The sequence below is a fragment of the Eleutherodactylus coqui genome, chromosome 2, assembly GCF_035609145.1.
Source record: "Eleutherodactylus coqui strain aEleCoq1 chromosome 2, aEleCoq1.hap1, whole genome shotgun sequence".
Lineage (NCBI taxonomy): Eukaryota > Metazoa > Chordata > Amphibia > Anura > Eleutherodactylidae > Eleutherodactylus > Eleutherodactylus coqui.
In genome coordinates this window covers 215,215,531-215,239,368 of record NC_089838.1, presented here as the reverse complement: position 1 = coordinate 215,239,368, position 23,838 = coordinate 215,215,531, and the positions used below count along the sequence as shown (strand labels likewise).

At 40.1% G+C, this 23,838-nt stretch overlaps 1 protein-coding gene across 1 annotated transcript in view; it reads left to right on the top strand.

Annotated features, from left to right (window-relative positions):
- The window catches only part of LOC136610097 (dual oxidase 2-like), a 75,935-nt gene that overhangs the window by 40,304 nt on the left and 11,793 nt on the right, over positions 1-23,838 (top strand). The window contains exons 20-30 of the mRNA XM_066589362.1: positions 930-1,146; positions 1,987-2,080; positions 8,899-9,070; positions 10,660-10,669; positions 10,924-10,983; positions 12,815-13,000; positions 18,954-19,184; positions 19,550-19,649; positions 20,691-20,740; positions 21,388-21,515; positions 23,479-23,632. Of these exons, the coding sequence (XP_066445459.1) occupies positions 930-1,146; positions 1,987-2,080; positions 8,899-9,070; positions 10,660-10,669; positions 10,924-10,983; positions 12,815-13,000; positions 18,954-19,184; positions 19,550-19,649; positions 20,691-20,740; positions 21,388-21,515; positions 23,479-23,632 (1,402 nt within the window). The remainder of the gene's footprint in view (positions 1-929; positions 1,147-1,986; positions 2,081-8,898; positions 9,071-10,659; positions 10,670-10,923; positions 10,984-12,814; positions 13,001-18,953; positions 19,185-19,549; positions 19,650-20,690; positions 20,741-21,387; positions 21,516-23,478; positions 23,633-23,838) is intronic.

Genomic DNA, 23,838 nt, shown 5'->3' with positions numbered 1-23,838 from the left:
AAGTGATGTTTCCATCCAGTTTAAAAAGGGAAAAAAACATGTTAAATCGAGACCAAAAAGTTGTCTGCCTCACATATTTAACCCTATGGCTCCATCCAGGTTTACTTTCCTCTTCCTTTTCTGAATATAAGATGGACACCAAAACACAACCAGCGCCGGATTGCAAAAACATAGGAGGAAATTCACTAAATTCCAAAGCCGATCTTTGTGGAATTTGCCCCTGAGCACACCTTTTCATGTATTAGGTTCATCCCGGCATCCCTGTGTAGCTATACAGAAATGTAAACCAGGTCCGACCTTAGTACCATTCTGGCAAAATTTACGCCAGCTTCTGGTGTAAATTATACATAAATCTGTTGGTTCAGGGTGGCCCCACCAACTTCCAAGGAGCCACCGCCAACCTTTTCTTTACAAAAGTGCAAAAAAACTAAGTTGCAAATTTTTGCACAAATATTCACTTGCGCAAAAACTTCCAACTTTTTTATGCCAGAAACTGGTGTAAAAGGCTTTATGCACTTCTGTGATGCTGTGAAAATAACCGAAGAGATACTAATAACATTTCCTGTTTTGATTTCTGTAGTATTGTTACAATGTTGGCACTGTTTGGCTCTGTATGGGCAAAAAAGGCACTATTTCAATACTTTTTCGAGCTATGCAGACACAAATTGTCTCTGTGTAGAGAAATCACTATGTTGGTGTCAAAATCTGAAAAAGGTACTGCTATAAATCAAATTGATATTTTTCTCGAAAGAACTATTTTTATACTTGCAAGCATAGCAATTTTGCACTATTCCATAGATTGTACCTGCAGGAGCTCTAAATTCTTTAGAGATTTTTACCTTTGTAGTACATTTCCTTATATGCAGTAGTTTATTTATGGCTATAGTATGAGTAAATGCATATATTAGAAATACAATGCTTTCACGCAGGTGTTTGATATTGAGAAGAAAGATGCGGGAGTGATTCACAAACATGAGATTTCAGAAGCTCTAAAGTGTGAATTGTCAAGGGAAGAGTTTGCAGAATCATTGGGGCTCGATCCTGATGCCCTTTTTGTAGAAGCCATGTTTTCCGTTGCTGACAAGGATGGCAATGGCTACCTGTCCTTTCATGAATTCTGTTACATATTGTGTCTGTTACTGAAAGGTAAGAATGAGCTTCTTCATATCGACTTGTCATGAACGCAGCAACATTAAAATATCTTAAGAAAAAGAATAATAAAATGTGCAATTATATAGCGATAGGAAAAAAATAAAACATTGACATAAAAATTACATACAGCATGAATAAAATCATTATGTTATAGCTATTGACTTCTTTCATCATGTAAACCTTAGATAGGGGAAAGTCCTTATATGTCACTATGAATCACCTATAAGAGAGTCTGATACTATAGGACAATTATCGCCCGAATTAACACTGAAAACAAAAAATTCACAGCCAACCGGTCATTATAGTGACAAAAATGTCTTACCAGTTGCTTGGTTTTGGCTTACCTAAAAACCAAGTGAATATTGGCCTGAACGACTGCCGGTTTGCAGGGAATAGAGGGGGCAGATGGAAAAGATCTCCAGGCACTCTGCCTCCATTCTTTAAATGACTATCACTTCTATGTGAAAGCACAAGAGCGATAGTCTGTGAGACGGCTATTGGGCGTTTATGCACCCAAAAGTTGTCCGGTGTAAAGGTACCTTAAGCCAGTCTGCATCAGAGAGATGTGTGAATAGTACAACTGAGGTAGTCAAGCAGATTTTCGCATACTCTTTTGGAAAATGGAGTGTGCCAGGCAAAGAAAGTTGTCACAAATACGTGACCCATAAGTTATATGATACGGATTGAGTCATGTTGACAACTGAGTTTATGACTTAGCCCTGGCCTAGACACAATGAGGGAATAATTAAATAGTTATTGTGATAAAGTGCAGAAAAGTCAGTCTTTTTTGCAAATGTTATGCAATATGATATTATCAGAACTTTTTCACTTTAGGATCTGTGGAAAGCAAGTTAAGATTTATATTTTCAATGCATGATGTTAATGGAAACGGAGTCCTCACAAAGGCAGAGTTTACTCATTTGCTTAGGTATGTATACTCTCTCATTATCCAGTGAAAAATAAGTAGGCTAGGCTCACCTGAGCGTACAGTCAGGGTGGCTTCGAAAGAGCGTGTTTTTGAGCGTACATAGGTGCGCACCTATGTACATGCAAAAAAACATGTGTATTAAGGTCCGTGCATTCCCTTCAATTCAGCTGCGGCTGCTGCTCCATTGAAGAATTTATATGTAAAGCCCTTCCCTGAAAAACAATTCAGGGGTGCCGTCAGACCATTGACTTCAATGGAGCCGCCGGCAGCAGCCGCGCCTCTATTGAAGACAATTTGTGCATTCCCTATGGTGCACGCATGTCCTATATTTACAGGCACGCACCTGTAAAACACGGACATGTGAATACACCATAGGGAATGCATCGGTTCTAATAGAAGCGTGTTTTTGTGCGCGCGTATGCACACACAAAAACACGCTCATGTGAAGCCACCCTTACAGTGTATTCTGCGCACAAGTTTTGCCCGTGTAATATACTGTATAATCTCACATAGGCTGTCATGTTGCTGCTCACAGAAATTGCATGAAATATGTGCACAAGAAAAATTGCAGCATGTTCTATCGTGACATGTATTACATGCGCAAGTACACAATAGCATTGCGTACTTGCTGTGCACCTCCTCGCAAATTACGGCCATCTGAGCCTGGCCTTAGACAGATGTATGAATGTCTCAAAATGATGTCAATACTGATATAATGACATCATAAGAAATATATTTTTTAGGATACATTTTTATTGAGCGAAGTACAGTTGTATAAATCAAAATGCAATGGCAGGACCATAAAGTTTATACATATAAAGCATAATTATGGATTAACTAAACAAAAAGGGCTCACCTTTTTTTCCCAATTACAAGAATTTATAAACAAAGTAAAGTTTAAACAGTTTGTAATATAGATACCCTTAGGGTGCTTTCACATCTCTGCTCAGGGTTCCACTTTCCTGGTCCATTCAAAGAGCAGGAAAGGAGAATCCCGCGACCAAATGGCTCAATCTCTAGACAAAAACAGACAGCGCCAGATGGGCCCATTGACCATAATGGTGTCTGTCTGTTTTAACCCAGCTGCTTAGCTTTTGGACGGTAAAAAAGTGCTGCATGTAACTAACTGACATACAAGGATTTTCATGGGTGATACTTAATGCTTTGAAAAACACTTCAGGTAAAACTAACATTATGCCTAGCACTGTGCCTGAAGGAGTGGCGCCCAACAGAGGGATTCACAACTGTTCTGGCCATCAACATGAGGTCTAGAAAAAGGTGGTTTTAGGCCTCATGTCCACGGGGAAAATCAGGCCCGCTCCGGATTCTCCATGTAGAATCTGCAGCGGGTCCCTCCTGCCCCGCGGACAAGAGGGCTGAAAATAAGAATAAATCAGAATAAACTCACCTCCCATCCGCTCCGTTTCTTCTCTTCGCTGCGGCGTCATCTTCTCTCGTCGCGGCCGGATCTTCTTTCTTCGGCTCGGCGGATGTGCATGATGACGTCGGTGACGTGCCCCGCGCATGCGCCGAGCCGAAGAAAAAAGATCCGGCCGCGACGGAGAGAAGATGGCGCCGCCGCGAAGAGAAGAAACGGAGCGTGTGAGTAAATTCCGAATTTTGTCTCCCGCGGATCCGGACGGCTTCCATAGGCTTCAATAGAAGCCTGCGGGAGCCGTCCCCGCGGGAGACCCGCATGAAAATGGAGCATGGTCCAGATTTTTTCATGCTCCATTTTTTTTAAATCACTTTTATTGACGATCCGCGGGTATTTATCTACCCCGCGGGTGGTCAATGCATCCCTATGGGGTGCGGATCCGCGCGGGAGAAGAGTTAAAATCCGCTGCGGATTTTAATTCTTATTTTCCCCGTGGACATGAGGCCTTATTTTCCCCGTGGACATGAGGTCTTAAGATACGAGGCTACTAATGTACTTGCCCTATTTCCCTGCTGGTAATGTTTAACCTTAATTTTACTAAGAACCTGATTATATTTCTATGGCTCCAGATGATGCAAATGATCTTCAAGATTACGGATCATATCTGCACTAGCTGAACAATATTTTATTTTTTTAGTTTGCTTAGATATATAATATTATTAGAAAGATGTAGTTTTAATTTCCCATTTTCTTTTTTTGTCTGCATCAATTAAATTAAATGACCCCCTAATGTAAGCCTTATAGGCACACCATGTTATAGCTAGGTGAATATCAGGCATGCAATTATCAATAAACAAAATCAGAGAAGACCAAGCGTATTTTGGAGGAGTACTTAAAGAAGTGCAATGAATAATTATTCAATCCCCATGAAATCGATGAAGGTTCATTATATGTTTTGAAAATAGACAAAGAAATAGGAGAGTGATCTGACCACGTGATCGCGCCAAATGTGGAGTTAATACGTTGATATAGCAAGTTATCTGTGAGAAACATATCATATGTCTTATGTGGATGTAAGAAGAAGGTATAATCTCTTTCCATGAAGGGGTGCGCTCTCCACACCAATTAGCCCAGTAGGTTTGTTGGCTCCACGTAATGCGGAGGAATCCAAGGATGGCCACATACTTCTATTACAATGCGTTGTTTATATTGAAAGTGCAGAAAGACTTGAATAGCTTTTTATTAAGGACACAAATTACTCCAATAGGATACTTAATATTTGTTCATTGTGCAAATTAAAGTAATGACTCTCCCTAAAGTATCTACATGAGATTAAATTAGAGAAAAAGCTAGAATGTTTTTCACAGCATTAACAACTCCTTCTTTAGTAACTGCAAGAAGAGTCTATATTTTAAACAAAATAGATTTTGATTGAGACTCTTAAATGCATAAGATTTTTGCATGAGAATTAATTGCCTCATTTCAAAGCATGGATAGGTTAAATGGATTATTCAGTCCCTTAACATTAAGACTTTATCCTACAAGCGTATATCGGCCACCGTTTTCACGGCCGGGCCGATATACGCTACGTTGGAAGAGATAAAACTGGTGAATGGGTGCACAAATTAAACGTTTTTGCACCTGTTCAGACGACATGGGTCCCGGCGCATATATGCGAAGACTACCATGCTGTCCCCCTTTCCCCTCCCTCCCCATCGCAGGCTCACCTCTGCTCTCCTCCCCGCTTGCTTTTTGCAATGGGAGGGGGCAGGACGTTGGTGCAGCTAAGCGCCGTCCCATCCCGCCTCCTCCCATTGATGGCTATGGACAAGAGGAAATTCCATGCAGGAAAAAGTGTAATCCACGCTCCCTTGCAGAGTAAAATTTGTAATCTTCCTTTATTTAGTCATATTTAAAATTGCCAATATCAATATGACACGAAATGGATACCATCGAGCGCTCTGCCAAAACTATATATATTCCATTTGGTGCAAGATTAACCCCTAGTTGCACTTTGTTTATATCTATTGTGGTTGAGTGTCACAATTGTGTTAGTAAAAATATACAAAAGACCATATAAAATTCCCATTGCTATACAATAGCATTATACATCGCTCCCCTTTATAGAGCAGTTATCCTGCATATTCAATTATATCGAAGAAAAAGAAAAAAAAGGAGAAACAGCAAAAAAAAACTTCTTTATTTCTCTATGGAAAAACATGCTCATGTTTGATTCTTGCATATGTAATGTTTCTATATACATGATGTTAGTCTGACTTGCAGTATGGCCCCCCTAAAGGGGTCTGGTCCCAGAAAAACACACACAAAAAAATTTCCATTTACTTCTCTCTCTGGAAAAATGTACTCATATTTGATTCCTGCATATGTAATGTTTCTATATATATGGTGCAGGTCTAACTTACAGTATAGCCCACCAAAAGGGGTCTGGTCCAAATAAACTTTCTTCTCTTTTGATCATGTTTGATTAATTTAATCCCTGAGGGGATCTGGTCCCCAGTTTGTGAATCCAAAAGGACTCTCTAATCAGTATATCATTGAACGTTACCTTGCTGGAAGCTTAGCTCCACCCATGTCCTGCCCCTTCTCTGCAGCCAGCAATGGGAGGAGGCAGGATAGGTCAGCGCTTAGCAAAGAGCCAGCAGGGAGGAGAGCAGAGGTGAACCTGCACGGGGAAGGGGGGAGGGAGAGGGCTGCTAAACTCCCTCCCACCTCTGGCAGCTGCCATGGGCTCCCATGGGAGCTCATGCAGCGGCCAACGTATTCCGGCCCAAAAGATAGTTAATTGGAATCCAATGCATCAGATCACAGTGTATATCGGCCAGCTGTGAAAACGGACGGCTGATATACGCTCGTGGGAAAGAGCCCTAAGAGATGTTATTTGGAAAACCATTTTCGTATTTAGAAACCTATATCAGAAAATTACCTTGTAAGCAAAGCATATCATAAATGTAGAGTTGACTGTCTGCGACTGTTACATTGCAAGGAACTATCAATAATTGAAAAAAAATGTTATATAGCAACAGACATTAATAACAAATATTGTATTGTAACAAGGACAGCATTAGTAGTAGTGATTAAAGATGAGCGAGCCTACTCTGCCACGCCCCTTTTTCGCCCGAGCGCCGCGATTTTCGAGTACTTCCGTACTCGGGCGAAAAGATTCGGGGGGGCGCCGTGGGTAAGTGGGGGGTTGCAGCGGGGAGTGGGGGGGAGAGGCAGAGAGAGAGGGCTCCCCCCTGTTCCCCGCTGCTACCCCCCGCTCCGCCACGCCTCCCCCCGCCCCCTCGGCACCCCCCGAATCTTTTCACCCAAGTACGGAAGTACTCGAAAATCGTGGTGCTCGATCGAGTAATTAGTTACTCAAAACGAGTACGTTCGCTCATCTCTAGTAGTGATGCTTCGAATTTTCTGTGTCGAAGTGTGGGTTTTCAAAATGAAAAAACATTGAACTTAACATATATGTGTCAACCCCCTGGGCTTAGTTGTGCTCAGAATACAAAAGCAGTCTAATATCCTTACCTGGAATTGAGTAAACCCTTTCTATATGAAAGGTATTAGAGCAAAGGAGACACTTCTACATCCATTCCTCCTGTAGTGGTGGGGTAGAACTATTTTGGATGCAGTGAAAAGAATGATGATGATTTCAGTCGTTGCCGACTTTCAGTCACCTTGTGGATCAGCATAGCCATCCGCTATTCCTGAAATAGCTGCATATACTTGGGAGGGGAGTCAATGGATATTTTTTTCCATCCTTTGATAGCAGAAGTTTCACTGGGAATCCCGACTTGTAGGAAATATTGTTGGCTTGTTAAATTCTCATTGCATTGGCAAATTCACAGTGTCTTGCTAAACTAAACAGAGTGACGCCCTTAAACTTTTTGGATATATCTTGATAATTCCTAGCTGTTAAAAGTTTTTCTTCTAAATGGTAAACGCGGAGGCGAGAAATAACATCCCTGCGGGTTGTCACAGGTGGGGATTTAGGTTTAGGTATTCAGTATGCTCTGTCAATCAAGAGATTAATCTGAGGTGTCTCCAGCAATACTGCAGCAAAGTAATCAGTAAGATATTCAACAAGCTCATCAGTTTTAATAGTTTCTGGTATAACTTGGAAGCACACATTATTGTGTAACCAGTCTTCTAAGTCCACCACGTTTTTCTAGACCTCATGTTGATGGCCAAAACAGTTGTGAATCCCTCTGTTGGGCACCACGTCTTCGAGCGAGCATTGCCTTTAGCGAGTATCTCCCCCGCTTGAGACGGAAGGTATGGGTGCCGGCAGCGGGCACGGAGCTGCAGGGGAGAGCGGTGCGGAATGGAGGGGAGATCTCTCCCTCCTTCCTTCCCCGCCCCCCCCCCTGCTCCCTCCTGCTGACAGCCGCTACTCACCACTCCCTGCACGCTGCCGACACGAACCTTCCATCTCGAGCGGGGAGATACTCGCTCAAGGCAATGCTCGCTCGAGCAATTGCCTTTAGCGGGTATACTCGCTCATCTCTATTAGTTAGTTTAAATAGAGGGTGGTCTTACAGAGCGGAAAAACACTCTTTCCAAATTTACCTGCTCCGGTTCGATGAAGAGGGGGCTAGATAGATGGACCTCTTTAGGGTACCTCCCTGTGGGGATTAAATGCTGTGCATTTTCTGTGCAGAACTGGCGCATGATAAAACCCCACAGTATTCAGAGTAGCAGTATAGTGGACGAGAAACAAATCTCAACCACACGTCTTGGAAAAAATTTGCGTAGAAATTATTATGCAAATTTAAATCTGCAACTTGTCAAATTTTTGCTATCAACTTTCACTATGGATTTAACCCTTTGTTAAGCATTCGTACACTAAAAACCATGACAAAAGCGACATCACTTGGTGTAGAGTTTCAGCTAGGGATGAGCGAGTATACTCGCTAAAGCACTACTCACTCGAGTAATATGCTTTAGACGAGTATCTCCCTGCTCGTCCCTGAAGATTCGGCTGCCGGCGGCGGGCGGGGAGCTGCGGGAGAGAGCGGGGGATTAGTGCTTTAGTGAGTATACTCGCTCATCCCTAGTTTCAGCATATTCGCTGAGAAAAATCCACAATAAGTCTGCCCCGTGGGAACATACCCTTAGGCTATGACTATATGGAAATGTTTATTAACCTGATACTTAGATGACAATGAGAAAGAATGACTTGGCTATCTCCTGTGGTCCCATTGAAGTGAATGCAGCAATGGTGCACATGCATGACCATGGGCTGCTATACATTTCAGGGCTGAGCTGTGGCTGGGGTGTCTGCATGACAGGTAAAACCTATAGTGAGATAGCCCCTTTCATTCAGATCAGAAGAGATTGAGTATAGTTAATATAATTGGTGATTTGTAAAATATTCAAAGCCTCTGATATTCAATCATTTATTTGCCATGAAAACGTTTTCTTTTAGGTCCTTCAATCAAATATCTAACTTTCTTTCAAGAGATCAAACTGAGCAGGTTATTGAGAGCATGTGTATTGAGGCCGGTCTTCAGTCCACAGAAGAGATTACATGGGAGCAGTTTTACTCTATGTTTCAGCAACATTCCAGTGTGTTAAACCAAATGACATTTCAAGGTAAGGTGACCCTGCTGTTACTAACAGTATATCAATAAAGTATCGATCAAAGCGGTTGTGTCATCAGAGACAACCCATTTAAGAGTTTAGTGCTTGGGGTAATCAGAGGGCTCCTTGGGGAAAATCTGTACCAGCCAGTCAGTTTATGCAGTATTTTATGGGGCTATTTAGGCGAATAGCCAATCTTGTAATGCAATTAAACCTCCAGTCCTCCAAAATAGGAGCCCCTTGTACAGAGCATTTCAAAATTCCATAACTTACAGTATATGTCTATTTTAATCAGAGAAAGTCACTTGCTAGGAGTATTCATTTTCCAAACTCTAAAGTTGGGTTCATACGAGCGGGTCGGATTCCGAATGCGGGAGGCCTGTGAGCCCGGATGGAGAAACTACATATGGCATCTAACTGAATTGCGTACGACTGCGGAGGCACGCAGGCTGTCATGCACAATACAGTTTTTTTTTTCATTTGTTTGTATTTCCTGTGTCGTCACTTAGTGATGACACGGGTACCAGCAGATCATACGCAATGTTAATTGTGTATAGGCTGTAGCTAGCATGCCTCCATTGACATCAATGGAGCCTATCCACACAGAGCCCACAGTAAAATAGAGCATGCTGCTATCTAAAGGCAGTTCTCACACAGGCAATAGACGACACGCGGCGATTTTGATCGTTCCAGTTTGCTGCGACTTTACTTTTGTTTTTGGCCGCAGGAACCTGCATCCGATAGCAGGTTTTAGTGCACCTCATTAATGTGATGGGTGATGAGGTAAGCTAAACGCGGAAAAATAGAGCAGACCGTGCTCGAAATTCATGCATTCAAGCGCATGTCTGCGAGGTCCCATTGAAATCAATGGGAGCGTTATACCGCGATTACTGCGGCATTCAAAATGCCACAGCAATCAGGGTAAAAAATGCTTGTGTGACAGCGGACTAACACAACAAAACCCGTTATGAGGAAATACAAAGTGTAAATAAACCAAGATTCATTAAGAGAAAGAGATTAAGTCCTTGCAGTCATAGCCAAGTCTACAAGGGGAAACCGTGTGCATGACAGATGTGCTTACTCTTCAGACCTATTTGGCATCAATTGTGGCTAAAAAGGCATAGGCTGTAGGCAGAGGCGTAACTTAAAGCTTCGGGGCCCCAATGGAAAATCTGTAACAGGGCCCCGAACTATAGTGTTTTATTTATACTACTAGGCTTACTATTTGGAGAAGAGAGGCCTTATAGACCCCCTAAGACTGCTGGGCCCGGGTGCAATCGTATCCCTTGCATCTTCTATAGTTATGCACCTGGCTATAGGTAAATTTAGGCTGCACTGAAGAAGACCACATTTACAGTTATATGATTCTTTCTGATAAATTTATGGTTCAAAAATATTTTATTAAAGAACTGTAGGATACAATGAGAGATGGTTTTACATTCAAAATATGTTTTACAGCAGAATGATACATTTCCTTTTTTCTTACTCTTAACTGAATAATTCTTCTGTTGTAATCTATATAAACAATCAAAGGAAAACTAGGCTTGCGCGCTCACCAGGCGCGCTCAGACCTTAACTATGTCAACAGGGAAGGGATAACGAAAAGGGAGGCGTAGGTTGTGTACGGGGTGGGAGGGGGTATGCCCTACAGCCAAAAAGCCCTATTCTACTTATAGTGATAATTTTATTACTCTGGATAAATTTTAATACATCCTTGGCCCAATTAAGTTATACTCTATTTATCTGGAAAGTTACAAAGTGTATTGTATGCAGTTTGTTGCAATGGTAGCTGCAATGTAACGTGTACAGATGTAGCAAAGTTTGACTTGACTGCAATGATATTCAGATGTGTATTGTTCTTGGTTAAAAGGATCAACAGTCAACAGCCAGAATATAACCAGCAAAATTTCATTTATAAGCAGAACCAAAGAACAGGCTGACAGGTAAGACACGTAACTAACAAGTATAATCTTAAAATAAGAGTGTGATACATCTTCTACATAAACATTGCCAAAGCATTTAGTATTAGCTCATTTATATGCCACCATACTATTACTACTTTAGGTCCTTCCCCCAAGTCTAACTTATACACTTTTCAGCAGATTTATCAATGTATTCAAACCAGTTTTATAGACGGAGCTTCAGAATCACACTCTGCATGACTTGTTAAGCTTTTCTGCAACTTTTTTTGATTAGAAAAATGACTGGAAACAATGCCAATGACTATGGGGGAGAAAGACTATCGCACCACTCATACGGTGTATAAGTATGATCATTATCCCCCAATGTATTCTTTATATTAACTACTTCCCGCAAACAGATATAACTTTACATACATTTTGATCATACAGTTATGTCTGGTGGATAACATGAGCTGTGCCCATGCCATCTGCATTGGGTGCTGACTGTAATATACAACCTATATCCCATTGCAATGGCTAGAATCAGCAGCCAATCTTGGCCATCTAACGCTGTATTAGGTAATCATGTTACTTTATTAATAATTAGTTAAAGTTAGTAGCGACTATAATATTTAGATGGTTAGACAGAGGGAAGGGGTTCCCAGGGCTTCAAGGGTTACCATGACTGCTAAGGACCTAAAAAAAGGCCCCAAGACCAAGCCCCAAGGCCATAACTATTTGCCTATTAGGATGCACTGAATTCTTGTCATTTTTCCTCAGGATTTTAGTTCCATTGGCTGCAATGATAAGCACCATCACGTTTGTCCATGAGCTGTGTATGGTGTTCAGTTCCATTCATTTGTATGCGGATGGGCTGCAATACCTGACACAGCTCATAGACAGACATGGCACGGTTTCTGGATAAAAACACCAAAGCCTGTTTCTACTTTTAGACAAACCTTTCTATGGCTCAAGAGAGCAGATCTTTTAAAATTATGAGCATAGTTTAAAGAAGTACAAATCTTACTACCCATCTCAAGATGGGACATTGTGCACTTGCTCATCCCTACTTCCTATTCCTTGTAGGAGAAAAGGAAGGCATGACCATTAGACTGCTGACTGTAGAGAAGAAGAAAATGCAGGAATTAATAGACCCAAGTGAATGTGCTTGATATAACCATGTCTCATAACACAATTACTTTAAGACAGAAAAAATTATCCATAATACTACATTTGAAAAAAAAACAAACTTAAAACAAATATCCTATTAACAAAATAGAACCAGCATGAGTGGTTAAAGCCACTAGCTGCCACTTGAGCAATGAGTACCAAAAATATTGGAAAAGGTCCATCCAAAAGAAGATCTTGTGATTTTTGTTTTCACTTTATTTTGATTATCAATGACCTTTTTTTTTTTTTACAGTGAATGCAGCATTATGGGTAATTTTTGCTGCCTAAGGGCAATTTTGTTATGAGAAACTGTAGTGAGGAATAGCCATGGGCAGATTCACATCGCTCAAAGCAAGCAGAGTATAGCTAGTTTGTTCTAGAACATTTTCTCCACATAGTAGCCACATTGGATGACATGTAAAGCCAATTCTTGATATAGTTGTTATGGTTGTAGTACAGATGTATGTTTTGGAATTACCTTTATAACAGAAATAATCAATTAAACAAATAATGACTGTTTATCTTTAAAGTAAAGATGAAAATTACATGTATACAGAAATGGAAGACCAAGAAATTCGAAACAGATATGGTGGAAGGTACGTGTAACTGGCAGATTATTTTTTGACATAGATTATGTAACATCATGTTATAACTATCTTAATGACTGCCCATCTTGTGATTTACTAATTAGGAATAAGTACAAGCTCAATCAACCTCATGTATTTACTACAGCAAGAAGAGAAAAATATGAGTCAAGCAAAATCCGGCAAAAGATACAACAATTTAAAAGATTAATTGAGAACTACAGGCGTCATATTGTATGCATAGTGATATTCTATGGAATAGCAGCTGGACTGTTTGTAGAAAGAGCATATTGTGAGTATGGTACTATAACATTCATTTCACTAGGTGCATACAAATAAATATTCATTTTCACTAAGTGCAAATATAAGTACGACTAAGTTTTTGGCAATATTTAAATGAAGCATCTCGTATATTTAATTTCATGATCATTGATTAAATTTAAAGACGTTGTCTCATTATGAATAACTTCCAGAATGTGAATATCAGCAAGCTAGAAATTTCCATTACAGCTGCTAATGTAGTATATAATATTAGCAAAGTATTACCCTGCAGCCATTTAGATGAAAGTTCATAACTTGGTAAAGTAGTTAAGGAGCTCACCTCCTCTCCCTAAAGATGTGACTTTAAGAAAATGAGCTCTGCTTCCTTTCACTAAACTCTACCTCTCTGTGATGATAGGACCTACATCACCTGCTAAGCCCCACCCCCTTGGCAATGTGCCCACAGCTTCATCAGGGATGTCACAGGCAGAGGGGCTTGTACATAAGACATTAGTGGGGCCATTGTGGATTAGCTTTGATGTAGCTAAAGTCACAAGGAGAAGTGTTGGAGACCGCTTGAAAGAAATTGATGTGTGCCACTGCATCCCCCTGCTGTGTGTGTGTGTGTGGTGGTGGGGGGGGGGGGGGGGTAGGCCCCATGGTGTGTGCTAGGCTAAGGATCCCAACGAAGGCCTTCTGTAGCTGGTAAGCAGTAGGCCTAGTAAAGGCTAACTGAGCTCATGGAAAGTGAGTGAGGCTTATAAGAAGGCAGGTTGGGAAAGGCCTAAGACAGTGACCAGGCACCAAATGTAATGGCCTGTGTAGCAGCTACTGTACAGGTGAAGGTAAGACGTTGTCCAAGTGAGAGCAGTCACCGAGGCTGTGATGAGCGAGCAACGGCCGCAGATGACTGATGCAGCCAGCCCCAGCGTGAGGGCATCAGTGCATGGGAGTAGAAGGGCACTGTTGTCTGTATGATTGTCACCCTGGTCATTGCAACCCTCCCCACAATGACCAGGGTAGCAGTCATACAGATGACAGTGGCCTGAGAGTCAGTGATCACTTGAGTATGGTGCAGCAGATCAGTTACGGCAGGAGACTCAGTCTGGTGGAGTTGTGGTATGCACCCTGCAAAGAGTCAGTCCATTGATAAGTAAACATGTCTGGGGTTCTATGCCAGAGGAACTGAAGTGAGCCATGAGCATCCAAGTGAACTCACTGCCGGTGGTTGCCACATTACCGTATTCAAAATTGCTACTGTTTCCAGGAAATCCCCAACTGGAGTATTAGACTAGGGACTGGTGAGAGATTGTCGAGTGTTCATGATTATAATTGACTCTCTAGAAACTGGAAGATCTGTGTTTACTAGCAACTGTATAGAGCATGCATTGGATCAATTGTAATGTTTGGGATTGTAGCGTTTACAATGCTTTAGGTTTTTATGCTATACTATGAAGTGATCAAGTGTATGATATTGTACAGTAAAAGTTGTTATTCTAGATGAACTGTCATGCCCTGTCTATCTACTGCCGTACCATTTAAAGGGGTTGTCCCGCGCCGAAACGTTTTTTTTTTTTTTCAATAGCCCCCCCGTTCGGCGCGAGACAAACCCGATGCAGGGACTTAAAAAAAAAACCGCACAGTACTTACCCGAATCCCCGCGCTCCGGTGACTTCTTACTTACCTGGTGAAGATGGCCGCCGGGATCTTCACCCTCGGTGGACCGCAGGGCTTCTGTGCGGTCCATTGCCGATTCCAGCCTCCTGATTGGCTGGAATCGGCACGTGACGGGGCGGAGCTACGAGGAGCCGCTCTCCGGCACGAGCGGCCCCATTCAGAAAAGAAGAAGACCGGACTGCGCAAGCGCGTCTAATCCGGCGATTAGACGCTGAAAATTAGACGGCACCATGGAGACGAGGACGCTAGCAACGGAGCAGGTAAGTGAATAACTTCTGTATGGCTCATAATTAATGCACAATGTACATTACAAAGTGCATTAATATGGCCATACAGAAGTGTATACCCCCACTTTGTTTCGCGGGACAACCTCTTTAACACCACAGATGTACCCTTACACATCTAATACACTGATGACAGAAGTTGACGAGGAGGAAATGCACTTACACATTGACTCTCTCCACTCTTAGAGAACAGTACAAAATTGGGCACCTCCTCTACAACATCTTCATGAGACGTTGTTATTTTTGTAGAAGACATATTATGTAATTGTTCTATTACCATATGGAATATCTGTGTGTATAATATTGCAATCCTGCCTAAAGGCCCATTTACACCAGCCGATGATCGCTAAAAAAAATCGCTCATCAGCGATCATTTTAGCAATAATCGACGCGTGTAAATGTGCGCCCATCGGGAGCTTTCTGGGCACTGCTGGCTGATCCTTAAATTCAGTCCAACCTAAAAATCGTCATTCATTCTTATCAGAAGTTTTCCATGGGGAGTGCTGATAGCATTGCTTCCCCATGGAGAAAAAAGGATCTGAGCACAGATAATGGCCCTTGGGCTATTAACTGCATTCAGTGAAGGCTTCATTTGCACACCTAATTGGTACTTAAGTAGCTGAGTTGCTACCTAACACTTTATGCAAAATGATTGCTCAAAGCTGTCACTTAAACTGTCATTTGAGCGATCTTTGAACGATCATCGGCCTGTGTAAACCAGCCTTTATCTAACAATAGTTAGGTTAGGTAAAAGAGCTATTTCTCCTGATCACCCCATACTCCTTCCTGAGCCAAAAATGCATGTGTTTTCAATGGGGAGAGGGGAATTATTTAGTTTAAACTCGAGCAAATGACTGAATAGCAAATGAGAATCATGTACTTCTCATTCACAGTTCACAGCCGACATAAAAATCAGCACTAAACGATTAGTGCACAAGAACCACATGATTCTCACTGAGAATCATTCAGTCTAAACAGGCTGCCTGATCACAGACGAGCTAGTGATGACGTCACTAGATTGTTCTCTCGGGCAGATGAGAATCGTAAAAGTGACATTAGACATTTCAGACACCTCTGACAGTGACTTATCTCCCATGAGAATAAAGGATCAGGCATGTTGAAATTCATCATGCCCAATATTTCCTTCCCCGGACATCTTCTGTCGGGACAACCCCCATACACATTAGATGGCGAGCCATTCCTGTTGAAATCACCGATTTGGCCAATGTTAATCTACTGTGTAATTGGAAATGAATATGTAATTAGAAAATGATCTATCACATGAATCATTTTTATGTGAAACATAGTTTTTAAGCATTTTTGGTGTTTTTTTGTGCATTATCTACATAAAAAATCCTACAGTCATGCAGTTTTCAAACTGACTACTAAGCCTAACAATAGACTGAAACGTAGGACCCTTTAACATTGAACAATTATCATTTAGATTCTCACTGGTTTGCAGGAATCTGAATGACAGTCATTCAGTGTAATTGCTTTCAGCAACTGAACAATGAATGATAATTTGTTCACTTATTGTTTGTAGTTCAGTTTATACAGGCATAAAAACCAAATGATAATCGGCATTGTAAACAGGCAGTTGTTCATCTATGAACAAATCTTGTATACTGTGAATTGAGGTGGGCAACCAGAAAAGATCTCCAACCCACTCTGCCTACATTCACTGAGCAGTCACCGCTCATATGTGAAAGCAGTGGAGGGATTATCACTGGGTTGACTGTTGGGTGTTTTTGAACGTTCATGCCCCATTTACATGGGACGAGCTGTCAGGCAAACGATGCCCGGCACATCATCCCAGTGAAGCTTGCCCCTGTGCTATTACACAGGAGTGAGTATCGCTGGTATCGCTCAGAGGGTGGTCAGCTTGGAGGCGGAGCGGGTCAGGGAGCTTTCTCCCCCCACCCGCCTACATTCACAATAAACAAACAGTCATTCAGAATTGAACAACTGCTGTTTACACTGAACGGCAAGTTGTTCGGTTTTATGCATGCAGTAACTGAATGACGGAACAACTCTCGTTCAGTCGTTGCATGCAGTTAAACGGGATGATTTTTGTTCTAATTCCTGTGGGAGCATGGTAATTTAAATGATTCTGAAGCATAAGTTGTTTGAATGGCCCATGATTTCTTCTGTAAAAGAATATCTCTAAAAGCTGCTGTTAAGCATATTTCTTCAGCTCAGGCGGATGGCCGCCCCATAGGTATGTTCAGACAAAAGCATAATAAATTCTGTAATAAAAAATAAAAACATTAGAAAGATGGAATATGTTTTACTATCTGGTTTTAATTAGTTAAAAAATATAGGTGATATATTCCCTTTAAGCCTTTAGCAGTACTATTGAACTACCTTAAAATTCCTCATACTCTGCTGATAGTGTCCCTGTCTACACAGTAAAGCTAGCAAATTAGCTGCAGTAAACAGAAAGTATCTACTAAGTGTGTCAGCTGTAATGACCAGTGTGAAAACTATATTTTGCATATATCAATTTTTTCATTTTTATGTTGTGACCGCTAAATAGGAAAAAAGTTTAATATGTATTTTTTTGATGATAGATTGTTTATAAATATGGGTAATGGGTATCACAGCCACAGGGGAATCAATTATACAACAATGTCTTCATTGATTTAAATCGTTGAAACATATTTTTTAATGATAACTTATAAAAATATAGAAAACCCCACAGAAAGAAAACAAATAAATGCTTGGCTAAAACACTGTAGTCTATCAGTACATTTATGGTCTTAACACTGGGGATCATTACCCGTGTGCTATAGCTGAACCACTGCCCTAGCATTTATAGACATTGTTCTGACCGCTCAAATACTTTTTGGGACACAACTTTTTTAGTCCCTTTTCTCATTCAAGACTCCTGACGAGGCGCAATTTGTGACAGAAACGCGTCCAGCCATTTTAACATTGAGTCAACTCAACATCTAACTTTATTTGAGCTAACTAACATCATCGTAATTGAGAATACAATATAGATCAAAGCTGGGGTATGTCTACATGGACAACTGGATTTTATCCAGAACTAAAAGACTACCTCTCATTCTTTTGATCATCAAAGTATACTGAACCAAGTGTTTGGATAGACTTGGTCCGTACTGCTTTAATAGTGGACAAGTCGAGTTGTTTTTGGACAGGGAAATGTACCAGTTTCAATTTCTGAGTCCTATGGTGGGAATAGCTGTGCTAGTATCATAATTTTGACTAGCCAACTCCTACTGATGGAATAGTCGCTATGGTCCCCAGGTTGTCTTGAGAGTAAAATCAAACAAAAGCATGAAACATCCATACCGACTGGAACTGTGCAATTGCTCTTCTAGTGCCACCTGTGGGCCATTTCAAATTGGTAGACTAGGGTGTTTTAACTAAGCATTTATTTGTTTTCTCTCTGTGGGGGTTTTCTATATTTTTATAAGTTATCATTAAAGGTTATGTTTTAACTAGGAGTCAAATCAATAAATATGGGTAATGAGCTCATTGAGTACCATGCTACAATGGCTGTTACACTATATCTTTCACTATAATTCTATATTATCTCAAGCCTTTTAGCACACAGTATTTTCAGAGTATGGGAGGAAATCCATTCAGGCAAAGAGAGGACAAACAATCTCTTTCCTCTTAGCTAAAAGCAACAGTGCTTACAAATGAAACTATGTGTGGCCCATTTAATCATTTAAATTAAAAAAAAAATTGAGGCTCCTGTCTTCCATAGCTACTGGGGTGTATCCTGGTCCGATTTGCTAGAGGGGTCCAAAGGTCTTTCTATCACAAAAAAATGTACCAATATTAAAAATGGCACTTATAGCATTTGGCAAATTGCATTAGGACCTTGGAGGATCAAGATATGTCTCTGGTTTTGGTTTTGTGAAAATATTTTTCAGTGCAAAATCTCTTTTTATGCCAGGTATTACAAACAAAATAATCTTATGTCAATTTGCAATGTCATCAGTAAAGCTTATACCAATATCTAACACAACTGATTTTTTCTTTATACCACAGATTATGGTTTTGCATCTCCAGGAACTGGAATTGCCGACAGTACATATGTGGGGCTGATAATTTCTCGAGGTTCAGCTGCCAGCATATCATTTATGTTTTCGTATATCCTTTTGACAATGTGCAGAAATCTTATAACTTTTTTACGTGAGACATTCTTGAATTGGTACATTCCATTTGATGCAGCAGTAGATTTCCACCGTTTGATTGCCATGAGTGCCCTGCTTTTAGCCAGTAAGTTTATCTCATTGTAAAGTAATGTGCAGATTAAACCAAGATTATGAGTAGAGATGAGCGAGTATACTCGCTAAGGCACATTACTCGAGCGAGTAGTGCCTTAGCCAAGTATCTCCCCGCTCGTCTCTAAAGATTCGGGGGGAGGGGGGAGAGAAGGAGAGAGAGATCTCCCCTCCGTTCCCCCCCCGCTCTCCCCCGCCGCTCCCCGCCCCCTGCCGGCCCCTGAATCTTTAGAGACAAGCGGGGAGATACTCAGCTAAGGCACTACTCGCTCGAGTAATGTGCCTTAGCGAGTATACTCGCTCATCTCTAATTATGAGTAATCTAGTGTTGAATATGTTCAATTCTTTTGTTTCCCTTAGTTTCACACACACTTGGCCACTTAGTCAATGTCTACATCTTCACAATTACACCTCTAAGTGTCCTCAGCTGCCTCTTCCCATCTGTGTTTGAAGATAATGGGTATGTTATATTGTAGCATTTGGGTAATGAAAATAAAGTGTTGGTATCCTAACTACAAAAGGTTATTATTGCAAAACGCTAGGCCCATTTCTGTTCACCTTTTTACATTACATTTACTTTAGATTTTACTAAGGGCTAATGCACACTTGCGTTTTTCTTGCGCGTTTTTTTCACGTGATTGTTAATGGGACTTTCTAATGTTAAAAACGCATCGCACAAAAATTGCAAAGCACCACCTTGCAATGCGTTTTTAACATTAGAAAGTCTCATTGACAATCACGTGAAAAAAACGCTCAAGAAAAATGCAAGTGTGCCGGAGCCCTAATACTGAGTTGCAGTCTGTGTTATAGTTCAGAGTTGCATTTTGTTAAAAGCCTTGTCTCATGGAGACACACCTTGTCCATATGCTCTATCAGGAAATATGGATGACATAAAAGGAAATTCCTACTTGATTTGCATATGAAAGAGGATATTTGTGGTCAGCACCCTACTTAATGGAAACAGTCAGCAACGTAAGATGTATTTCTAACATCTTAACTGAGATCCTTATAGGTAGCTTATCCCATAGCAAATTATAGAACAATGCCTAGTGTTGAAACTGCACTTCCCTGAAGAAATACTAAAAGTTTGTAGCTCTGATGCCTGCAAAAACGTAAATGCTGATCTGAATTATATCTTACAAATAAAGGATCAGTGCAAAATATTGCTACCTTTGCACTCCCTATAGTCACATCCCAAGTAAATGATTCCCTTTTGGGTATATTAGATTTATGAGGTGGTATATGGCTGCTGCTAGGTCGACATAAAACTTGCTTTGAACTTGAATTGTGTTTTCTCTGTGCGTCCCATCTTTATCATTGGAACAAACCATCTTGTAAATGTTCCAATTCCAATAATAATGACTCATTATAGAATTGCTTTTCGTGCAGCTCTCTAATATTTTACCATAATGAGAGAGAATGAAGCCTAGTTATTTGGATTTTAAAGTTTTAAAATGTTACATCATATACATACTGATATGAGATTATTTCACTTCCACAGATCTGAGTATCCACAGAAGTATTATTGGTGGTTTTTTGAGACTGTGCCAGGTGAGTCATTTGGAAACAATTTTGTAACTTTCTATAGAAATACTTTGATGTCTGGAATATGGTATCGTTATAAAATATTTTTTTCTTAAGAATCTGTAACTTGGCAGATGCCAATGGTTCAAAGAATGACTAAACAAATTCATTCAATAACAATGAACCTCTCCCTATATTAGCTAAACTGACGTCATATCGTTTCCTCATAAGATTGCACGTTACTTGTTTAGTTTTAATAGTCAAACAACTAGATTTATTTTTGAACAGTAACATTGACAAATCTAAAAGAAACTCTATCTCTCATACAAGCCATTCCAAAATAATGCAATAATGCACAAGCTTGTAGGAGTGGCATGCTGCTTTATTTCCTTCACGGTTGAAATACAGTTTCTAGAGGTTGTTTATTGGTGTATTAAATATTGTAATTATGGATAATTATTGCCTGTTCTACCTAATTTTCCATTTTCAACTCATGCAAATTCAGTCGCGAGTTCTTACAGGAGGCCTGATCTGTTTACCACTCCTATTCTGATCAATAAGAGCCATATTCAGTAAAGCTTTCCTAAGAACAAATTTAAAGTACTAGTAGATCTGCAGTATACGTCACTGACATTGCATAGGAAGTTGAGTTACCATTTCCATTCCATCTACAGGTATGACTGGAGTTCTTCTCCTAGCAATCATGGCTCTAATGTACGTGTTTTCTACACATTATTTTCGACGTGTCAGTTTCCGTGGTTTCTGGGTCATTCATCATCTGTATGTGCTCTTCTACATTTTGGTAAGATTGTATGAAAGATGTCAATTAAAACTAAAATGAGCTGTTATAAAACTTGTACTAAAATTAAACCTACAGTATTTTTTAAAAAGAATCGAAACATAACATTCAGATAAATAGGAAGATAGCAATCAGATTCGGTAATTCATTTTTTAAAATCAAGATTGGAAAAGTGCTAGGACTTTATCAATTTTATACATGACCCTAATTATCTAAGCAGATATTTATCACATTCTTTAGAAAAGAGGTTGTCCCAATTGGTAACCGCTCCTTGAAATGCAGCAGGCTTGGCAATCAAATGATCACCACAGATACAGCTTCCCCAAAATGAACTGATATTGTAAAGGGTAGGTTTTCCAGCTGCTCATTTAGTATTACCTATGCATATACAAATGAATAAACAACCATGTAATAGATGGCCACGTTGAGTCCAACTCAACAGGAGCCAACTTCTGCAGTGCCACTCTGCTCTGGCTCAAGGAGGGGAAAGTCCCCTCTCTATGACATCCACTTATGGCTTGATAAATGAAGACTGTAGCATGGTTGAATATGATCAGCACAATAGAAATGCATACCCCAAGTGAGTCATCCAGTGCAGTTTCACAATGTTTGAAGATAATGGCCATGACGATCTTCAACGTTGATTTACATGATTGTTCTGGAAGGATGAATAGTTTAAACATTGCATATCGTTAGTTCCTGGAGGTGTGCGCTCTAAGTTAAACCACAATACCAGCTTATTTCCTCCTAAAACTCCCCTGTGGCATAACTCACATTTCCCACATATATAAGCATTTGATAGTGAGAGCTACTAGGTGTCATTTGGGGTTAAATATCTTGACCAAATCTTTCATTTGACCTCCGTGTTTCTTACCTTTGCAGATCTACAGAGTACCTTTCAATTACAAAATTTCTAATTCTTCAGTTACCTACAGATCTCGATATGTTTGTCAGAGCTGGAGTGTCTGCTTCATACTTCAGATTTAGCTAAACCCCTTACTCATTTATATTCCATACTGCAGTCCAAAGCAGATAGACCTCTGGTGAATGCATATCATAAGTGAATGCATATCACAAGTCCGACTACCCAAAGCTAACTAAAGCGGACTGGGAAGCCGCGTCAGATAGTTATTTTTCCTCAGTTGTCAGTGAATATGACATTTCAATTTAACATAAATGTCTCTATAGACTATACCATACTCCAATGAGAATGATAATTAATATTGCTGATAACAATCTATGTTTCCGTTGCCAGATAGAGCATGTTTTTTTCATGCATATGATGTGGCTGGGTGGTAAGGTGCACCCCTTTTGGTCTAAGGACCTACTTTTTCTCCACACATATATTTGGTTTCCTAGAATTATATCTCGCCCAGTGTGCTTGTTAGGTATTATAGGTTTTCTCGTACTAGGCTCTTACAAATCATTATTTTTTCTCATATTCCTATTATGTGCATGCAAAATACTTTGTCCAGTCCTGGAAATCCACAAACACTCCATCTGTAAATCATTGGCTGAAATTAGTTAACTCATATGTTCCATGTTACAAACTATTATATAAATCTCATAAATGTCCTCATAAAAATTTGACAAAATTTGGGCAGATTGGCGTAAGGTTCCTGCTTCAGCCTTTGTGATGGGAGGCTAATTCGGTTTAGGGGATTGTATGGAGATGGTGGGCTTCTGAGCTTACATTTATGTTTATAGGTCTGATTTTCTTTTATCTATTTGGTAATGCTTTGGTTCCGCAAGCAATGACCATGAAAACCACTATGTTTTTCAATCCTCTATTTTAAAGCAATTACAGACATTTATAACATTGTAATTACACCAACTTGATTATGAAGTATATTTTGCTGCTCCATTACTTTTTTTGAGTCTTTTGTTTGATGCTACTGTATACTATGTTGAAATTAAAATAAAGCCTTAAAAAACATTACTTATAGCTTTCATTTTCGTTTTGCAGACCATCATTCATGGCAGTTTTGCACTCATTCAACAACCAAAGTTTCACATTTATTTTATTGCCCCGGCTATCATCTTTGTGTTTGATAAACTGATTAGTTTGAGGAGGAAAAAGATAGAGATAGAAGTTCGGGAAGCAAAACAACTTCCTTCAGGTATGTAGCAGATTATACTCACTGTACCTTATAATACATGTATTGTAATGTAATACAGACTGTAGTAAAAAGCTGGAATTCTTCATTTACCGTAATTAATAATTTATGATACCGGTGTTGTATAAATGAAGCTGGTCCAAAGAACAGTTGATTACCTTTTGTACGTCCTCAGAAAACTCCAGTTATTGGGGGTTATTGCTTAGGGA